Raw genomic sequence first — 9,121 nt, forward strand, 5'->3', positions numbered from 1 at the left:
CAGATGCACTTAGCTCTATGTGTCTTCTTTAAGCCCCTAAGTAGCTAAATAGGAACCCTGATGCAAATCACAAACAAAGAGAGAGAGAGAGAGAGAGAGAGAGAGAGAGAGAGAGATATATATATATATATAGTTGTATTTTCAATATATTTTATAGTACATAAAGGTTGTACAACAAGACTGTGGCCTTTGGCCTTCCAAAAGAGAAAAAAGACCCTATCTATCTCTGACTTTTGACCTGCCCCAAAAGGGGAGAGATGATCACAAATGATTCTTGGTGTGCCCTTTTAAAGGCTTTTGGGGAGGACTAAACAACTAGCCACCTATTATGGTCAGCTAGTTCCATGGACCAAGGAATAATATATATGCTACCGACTTCACATGTAGAGGCTTCCTTGCTCTGGCCTATTGTTGTCTAGCCACCTGGCCCTTCTTTTGTATATACCAAAGCTTGTTGACCTAAATCTACTGCCAAACAGGGGTTAGCCTTGGAAAAGGGCCACATCCATGTGTCATGCACATGACATTCCCTCCTGCTAAACTTGATGGCAAGATGACAAATGGACAAACATGAGTTGAAATACCATATGAAAGACTCCTATTCTCAATACAAAAGAATGTCATGCACATGACATTCCCTCCTGCTAAACTTGATGGCAAGATGACAAATGGACAAACATGAGTTGAAATACCATATGAAAGACTCCTATTCTCAATACAAAAGAATGCCCAAAGAAGTCTCTCTAGCTCATTTCTGCCATGAAATCAAACTCGATCTTTCTTGTAAAATACCACTCATCTACTTTACATGCAGTCAAGTCAATCTTCTACATAACTGTGTCATCTGCTATCTGACTACATCCTAACCACTACCATCCTTGCCACATCTACCTTGACCAGGTTCAGCAGCACACACTAATTTGCAACAAAAACTATTGTTGCTTTGCATCCCTTTGCAAGTACTCTAGGTGTTCCAAATAGCGGCAGAGCGTGTGAATATGATCTCTCCAAATGACTAGGTGTCCCCTTAATAGTCTTCCTCTAGTAAAAGAGTGGGAGACCCCTCGATAGTTTCCAAGCATACTACCCACTAGATATGCCAAGCAATAAAGATGTTGATCATCTCCCACTCAAGAGTCCCAAGGCATGGGAGCCTACTCGGCCTCACAATTTTTTAGAGAAACCTGCTAGACCTCCACACTTGCTATCATCCAATGTAAGTCCATGTGTAGCAACATCTGTTTCATCCCGACCATGTCATAGAGTGGAATGTTCCCATGGCTTAAGCTACCATTCCATGTTAAATTACATGGTGTGTGCATACAGAGAACCTAAGCTAAGGTGGATGGAAGATATCTATGAAGAGAGAGAGAGAGAGAGAGAGAGTATGCGCGACTCAACAATAGATTGATTGATATGATTAAAGTGGTTAAGACTCACCAAGTACAATGCTTTTGTAGGCTTGGAGCCTTGTTTTTTAACCCATACAAATATCACACTCTAATAAGTAGTGCCACATGGCACACTTGTCTTATCCACTTATAAGAGTGTGTTCAACAAACTACTAGAACAATAACCCTCTTAGGAGCTGTTCACACACACACACACACACATATAAATAGACATACAAACAAGGGTTCACACACACGACGTAGACACACACATGGGGCTCTGAATCCCAACAAACCCCCCTTCACAACGAAGGTTGCTTGAGAAGAACTTCAACAACCATGATGATTTGGGCTCTAAACTGCCAACACATGATACAAAAGAACAGAGTGCAACAACACCCAAACTCTCATATTGAGCGTGATAGAAGGCACATGACTCTGCCTACATCAATCTACCCAAAGACAAGCCCCCTGGCTCTAAGTAGGGTATGATATAGAAACAAGGCCTCTTATAACATTAAGGCATTACAAAATGGAAAACATACATTAATATTTAATTCAATTTTTAGGGGACTTCTCAAGCATAGAACCCATCATGTACACATAAAACAAAAAATAAAGGTTTATTTTGGAAGTTTTTAAAACTTCTCAAGCGTATGTCAATGAAGAACGGTCTCTTCTTCCAACAATGCTTCCATGCCATTGCTTCTTTCATGGCACCGTAGGAGCTTCAATTTGACGTAGGAAGCTCTAATTTGAAAAAGGCCCAAATCCTAGATATTCTTGAAGCCTTAATTTGATGCATAGGGCTCAATTTTTGCAAAACCACCAAATTTTAGAAAATGCAAAAACTTTAATTTTGCCAATCTTGCTTGAATTTCTAAAAACATTTTAATTATAACAACATTAATAAGACTAGTACTCAACCTGCGCGTTGCTGCAATATGTAAAAGACATTAAGAAGCAAAACAAAAGAATGGAAGACGCAAAGGGTCAACTGGAATACAAAGGAAGGGTCAATCGAATACAAAGGGTCAATGGGAAGGAATTTTTTCCTCTTATTTTTTAGAAATCTAGGATTTCTTTTTTCTCACCTCTCCTTGTGCCTTGGTTGTCCATGGTTAATATGTAATATATGATTTTCACCTTATTTTGACAAGCTCAAAAAAAATTTTGGGTGATGAGGCAATTTGGAAGAAGTACACCTAATGAGTTGACAATGACAAGCTAAGGGCCGAATGTAGAGTAGTAGGTGACCTGGGCGGCGATTGCAGATGTGCAAATTGGTGGTGCAACGGCAACTCAAAGGTACTAGTTGCTAGAGTGCGCAGGTGAATAGCAATGCGCAACAACAAGCTAGCAATGCGTGGGCGACACTATAATTGGTCAACAAGGAGCAACTGGTGGTGATGGCAACAAGGCGAAAAGCAAGCGCATCAGGTGGTGACGTTGATGTGCAGTGCTCAACAAGGCGAAGAGCAGGCGGCGCAAAGACGACAATGCAGCGGCTGATGGCGGTCAACAACAAAAACCCTAGAATGGATAGTGCTCAACAAGGCGAAGAGCAAGCGACGCAAAGATGACGCTGCAAGCGACTGATGGCGGGTAACAAAAAACCTAGAATGGGCTGAAACCCTAGCTCTAATACCATGTCAATTTACATGCTGTGTACACAAAACCTAAGCTAAAGTGCGTGTGGAAGATATCCATGAAAAGAGAGAGAGAGAGAGAGAGAGAGAGAGAGAGAGAGTATTGGATGATTCAATGAGAGATTGATATGATTGATACTCAACAAAAACAATGCTTGTGTAGGCTTGGAGCCTTTCTCTTTGAGCCATACAAATATCACATTCTATTACGAATGAGAGCTGGAAGTAAGACTCGATCACGAGACCTTACCCCAAACACACACGCTTCACCAATTGCTCTACCCAAAAAGAGATTGCGTAAGTACCAACAAGATGTACGAGAAGATGGGCACTTCAAGGTGCTCTCCACTCACATGCTTCACCAATTGCTCTACCTCACTGCTGGTACAAATAAAAAATCTCACATTACAAAAAATAATATATATATGTATCACATTCTAATAAATGCCTTTCACATAACACGCTTATCTTATCCACTTATAAGCGTGTGTTCACACACCTAGAACTATATCCCTTTTAGGTGTAGTTCACACATACACATATACAGACACAAACAGGGGTTCACACACACGAGGCTCCAAATCCCAACATTCCCCACGTAATGAAGTACAGGGATGAGAGACTGAACAGATGCAATGCCCTGTGCTGTTGTGCTCCTGGACAGTCCCAAAGAGAATGCCATCAAGAGACTCTTATGCTGCATCTCTGGTATGTAGCCGGTCTACCCATAGTGGGCATCACCAGCCCACCACAAGGCCAAAATGCACAGGGAACCGTAGGATAAGGAAACCATGTGGGGAGGAAACTCCCAAGGGTGTTCCAGAATTCAGTGAGGGTTTGGACTGTTACAGCCGGTCAACCAGCGGGCATGTCTGTGGGGAGAACCACCTTGCTCATAAGTCTCAATGTACTGCCATGGCCACACTGAGTGGGTGAAGAAGGGGTAACCCAGTGTGCAAGCCGTGCTGAAGAGTCCGACAACTCCAATCTCTTGGACCCCACTATGGTCTAGCAAAAGGTCTGTTCTCCATAACCACAGTCTCCAAGAAGGGTCAGCTGCAACTATCATGGGGGACACCAGGTATATCCGTAGAATCTGGTCACTGCGACACTTTATACTAGGGCATGAAGATCCTCCCTGAAGCTTCTGGTGGGCTCAATGCAGCCTCCTGGCCTATTGAGAGGACCAGGGACCGACACCAACAGGAAGCCTCATGATCCGCCAGGGGATGTCCCTCAAAACGAAAATTGCTCCCACAAAGGCAGCATCTGGGAAAAAATCGCTATCTCGGAATCACTAATGCCATGGTGAGGCCGTGATCCTGGCTAACAATTTATAAACCTCAAAAATAAACCCACAATCCTGCATACTAATCCACATGCAAAGATTTAATGGTACCATTGGGTTGGAGACTATCCATCATGCTTTTCACCCGACAACAGCACAAAACTTTTACTTGAGGGTGTCCACATTTTAACTCATAATTATCCACAATCATAGGTATATGACCTTTCAATATTATTGAGATCATCAAAAACATTATAGCTCTATATCACTTCTATAGAACAATATAGTGTTTCTACTACTTTCTCCAATTAGTAACCATATTCTTCTAATATATGATCCCGTGAATGGAAACCACATTCCCTAAGTGGATTACCAACCTTTAAAGGACTGCCAATAGATACACAGCTGACTAATTCTCCTTTTAACACTAAAAAATGGGCTCAGATGATCTTTTAAACGTGAGTCATTAAAATGTTAACATGAATTAGCCATATCAAGCTCTTCGACCTTGTATGTAATTAATCAGACTAGCCTTCACAAGCACTTGTGTATATACCACATCATGGTGAGGAATATGGCCCCCACTACTTTCAAGAGACATCAGACAATTGGACTCCACATGAGGATAAGAGACCACAAAATCCATATGTTGGCTAGAGAAGAGGCAACAAACAGTAGCATTGAGACATTTATTGCATACGCTAGGCTTCACTCAATGCTAGCTCTGATCCCATTTAACAATTTATTCATATCACCTCAATTAATGTAAGCATATAGCAGCACAATAATATTTCTAAACAGAAGAGAACAATAATACGTAGACAATATTAATAACAGTAGTAAATGCAGTCTTTGCAACCTTTCCTGCTGTTTCAACATCTTGTGAGCGAGCTTACTTGCATTACGTTAAAACCCCCATTATAAATATTACAAGATACAGTGCCATGTCTAGATATTCTCCAGCTTGCCTGTAGTTTCCTTGGTGGATACTTCCTGATAGCTGTTGGCATCGTGCTTCTCATTTGATTTTGGAGATGGTAACTCTTGGTATCCATAAAGGAATCCAACATCACCATCTTCATGAGATGACGTACACATTCGGCGGACAAGAGCCCATGCCAAAGTCATAGCAGCCGCAGCAGCAGTTCCACAAGCAGCCCCCAAGAGGAGGCCCAAAGCAATTCTCCACACATCATTCATGCTCAAACGCCATGAATCATGATGATGCCATTCTGGATGGGAACGTTGCTGGCCACGGTCTGCAAGATCTTGGTGCCACATGCCATGGTGAGGATGGACACCTGCCCATGGCATGGGCCGGGGATGGCCAGTGTAAAAGCTCCAAGTGTGAACTATCTCCTTCTGGGGCAGCTTTTCAGCAAATGAGCTAACATCTACCATGATGTCTTCTTTCCACAGATTGGGCAGGTCAAGATTGTACGACAAGTTAGGGTTTTCAAGCTTTTGTTTGTGCAAATTACTCAATCTTACCTCGACGATGTTCACGGGCAGGCGGAAGTCAATCAAGGCGAGGATTCTGCTGCTACTGCCGCTGATCTTCGCGGCTGCGAAGGAGAAGGGGCTGGGACCGGAGTGCGTCGTATCGCCATCGCTGATGAGGGCGAGGGTGCGCAGATTGTTGCTGCTGAGGTCTCGGAAGAAGAAGGAGCCATGGCAAGAGCGGCCCCCGGGGCGGGCTGAGACAGAGGGCACCAACAGGAACGCCAACAAGGAGGCCGCGATTAGGAGGAAGAGTTTCGCCATAGCTGAATCACGGGAAAATGCAAATGCGGACTGGTACACGCTCTTGTTATGTGAGAATTTTTCAGCGCCAAAAAATAGTGCTTTTTTTATGCCTCATTCTTTATAAGAATATTATAAGGTGGGTTTGAAATTGATGGACTTTTTCAAAGGTTCCATGAAAAAATATTGAGAATTCAAAGGACCAAGCCACCAACCTTGATCTGTTCTTTGTTCTTATATACGCCCCTTCGTTGTTGTAAATTTTTCAAAGGTTCCATGAAAAAATATTGAGAATTCAAAGGACCAAGCCACCAACCTTGATCTGTTCTTTGTTCTTATATACGCCCCTTCGTTGTTGTAAATTTTTTTGTGTGATCCATCTCACAAAAAGACATGTGAATCATTAAAAGACAAAGTTTTACACATAAAATCAAGTTTTTATATAACTTTGATTTATTTCGTTTAAAAAAAAATAGGGCATGTGTAGCGATTATGTAAACAAATATACTACGGTCTACCTATAAATATGACGTATTTTATTTGTATTTTAAAGATATGATTTTTTCTACAGAAACAATTATGACTACATGCATCAATGCTTGCTCGAGCCCACCTTTCAAGTGACCATCATCATCATCTCTAAAAGAAGATGGAAGGCCATTTATACAACGTGCATCAATGCTTGCCGAAGCCCACCTTTCAAGTGACCATCATCTTCATCTCTAAAAGAAGATGGATGGGTAAGTATCCATGTAAATCCCCCTCATACAACATGTCTAGCCATCGTTTCATTGAAATTGATCACATAACAATGAAAGCACATTGATCCCATGGATGGGTAAGTATCCATATAAAGCCCCTTTATACAACATGCCTACCCATCATTTCATTCAAATTCATCCCATGACAATGAAATCTATCCCATGACAACATGCATACCCATGACAATGAAATCTATCCCATGACAACATGCATACCCATTATTTCATTTCATTAAAACTGATCCCATGACAATGAAAACACATGACACTTGGACAGAAATGTTGCCCACTAAGTGACAATTTGAATAAAGGTAGAGGATAACCAAAATCCTTCCCAAACCCGAAATAAACATGCCCTTGAATTCCTCCCACATCTTCAAGCACATCAAAATGTGATGCCCTTAAAGCTTTAAATGAGCACATTGAACATTTAGAGTCTTTGCTTTAATGGTGCATTGCTAACTGAAGGCCTTTGCACACTTGCCCACATAATAAAAAATTAGTGTCACTTGCCACATAATACAAAATCAGTGTCACTTACACCATAATACAAAACCACTATCATTGTGCTCAACATAGTATTTATTATTTACTAATTGTGTTTACTTGGTGAATATTTGTAATGCCAACATCTTAAAAGTCTGGTTTAATTTGACACATGTTTGTACATCCTATCTCATGTTACCTCTTGACATTTGGTTTTGTATTCATTGTCAATTGACACTGATTTTGTATCCAGTGGACAAGCAAATACTATGTTGAGCAGCATAAGCAAGGCATGACTCTTTCACATATAATAGTATGCATGCTAGGTGTTAATGGGTTAAAATTGTGGGTACTTAAAATGGATTTCAATGGATGTTATCATTTTGAGTTGAAAAGTGCAATAACTTTAGTGTTGAAGTAAATGCAAGTCTTAAAGTGCAATAACTTTAGTGTTGAAGTAAATGCAAGTCTTAAAGTGCTTTTTGGTTGGCAGCTCTTTGTGAGGATCATTTTCAACTTGTTTAATTGGTGATGTAAGATGTGTCTTGCCTTGCAATCTTGTGTGGCATTAATCGGCAAGGTGCAAGGTAGTCTTACATCCATCAAGCTTGTTGTTTGGTGGTTTCTTAGAATACCTTACCATTAATTTGCGAGACAAGAGAAAATTGTCATTTTGAAGATGTTTGTGTTGCATTAACAAAGTTGAGGGTGGCTTCAAATGTACCCCCTCGATATGTGTACTTGGGAAAGCATGGAGTGGATAGGTCCTAGTAGCTTATCCATGGGGTCTTATCCACGGGGTGCGCTCTTTCAAGTACATGCAATGATTCAAATTGTGATGTGCATCATAACAGAAGCCTTATTCTCTTGAAAGCTATTCTTGAGAGCATAGATGCTTATGTCTACTATTGAGTTAGCCTATTGAATGGCTATTTCAAGGGAGGACCATCTTAAATAATTGGGCATGTTGTGGGGCCCAAGACGATGTTAGTGCCATAGCGTCTTAGTGTTAGAGGCCATAAGAGCTATGTAGCTATTTTAAAGCTTGAGCTACTATGATCTCTAGGTTAGTTTTGGGTAGCATGCTTGGTGCCTGTTTTATGAGAATCACTCTTGTGTTATTGCAAATTATATTTCTAATTGTATATCGGGGATGCCCGTGTGTACTATGCCAGTGAGATGTGCAAGGGTATCGATTGAGGTGTCACACTATATGAGGGTACTGATTGTGTCGTACGGATGGTGGATTGAGTAGTGGGGTGAAGATGAAGATCATGTGTTAATTATGACATTGCATATTTTGTAGCCTATCATGCAACTAGAGTTTATGTGAGTGTGTGCACATGATAGTTTAATGTGTGTGTGCGTGTGTGTGTGTGTGTGTGTGTGTGTGTGTGTGAGAGAGAGAGAGAGAGAGAGAGAGAGAGAGAGAGAGAACAAGTGAATTTATAAGCATTGGTCCATTTGTATATATTGTTGGGCCTCTATGGACTAAAAATATGAATATGATTTAAATACCATGTGTGGGAGGAGAACCACACACGTCGAGGGGAGATTGCACCCAATGCTTTTGTTCTTGGTGTGGTTGAGTATTTTTCTTCTTTATGTTAAGTTATTATGCAGTGATAATTTGGTTTGTGTAATTTTCATGTTTTTATTTGAGTGAGAAAGCTTATGTAAATTCTTGGAGCCATGTGTGGGAGGAGAGCCACACACGTCAAGGGGAGATTGCACCCAAGGCTTTTGTTCTTGGTGTGGTTTAGTATTTTTCTTCTTTATGCTAAGTTATTGTGCAGTGATAAT

The 9,121-nt window shown here is 40.9% G+C and overlaps 1 protein-coding gene across 1 annotated transcript; it reads right to left on the reverse strand.

Annotated features, from left to right (window-relative positions):
* Positions 1 to 5,132: 5,132 nt before the first annotated feature.
* Positions 5,133 to 6,167, reverse strand: LOC147626897 (uncharacterized). The gene has a single exon (XM_086815440.1). The coding sequence runs from the start codon at positions 6,090 to 6,092 to the stop codon at positions 5,277 to 5,279; it is 816 nt and encodes a 271-aa protein (XP_086671566.1). The 5' UTR covers positions 6,093 to 6,167; the 3' UTR covers positions 5,133 to 5,276.
* Between the last annotated feature and the right edge of the window lie 2,954 nt (positions 6,168 to 9,121).

This window comes from Cibotium barometz, chromosome 21, assembly GCF_041138505.1.
Source record: "Cibotium barometz isolate CiBa-2024 chromosome 21, ASM4113850v1, whole genome shotgun sequence".
In the NCBI taxonomy this organism is placed as follows: Eukaryota; Viridiplantae; Streptophyta; class Polypodiopsida; order Cyatheales; family Cibotiaceae; genus Cibotium; species Cibotium barometz.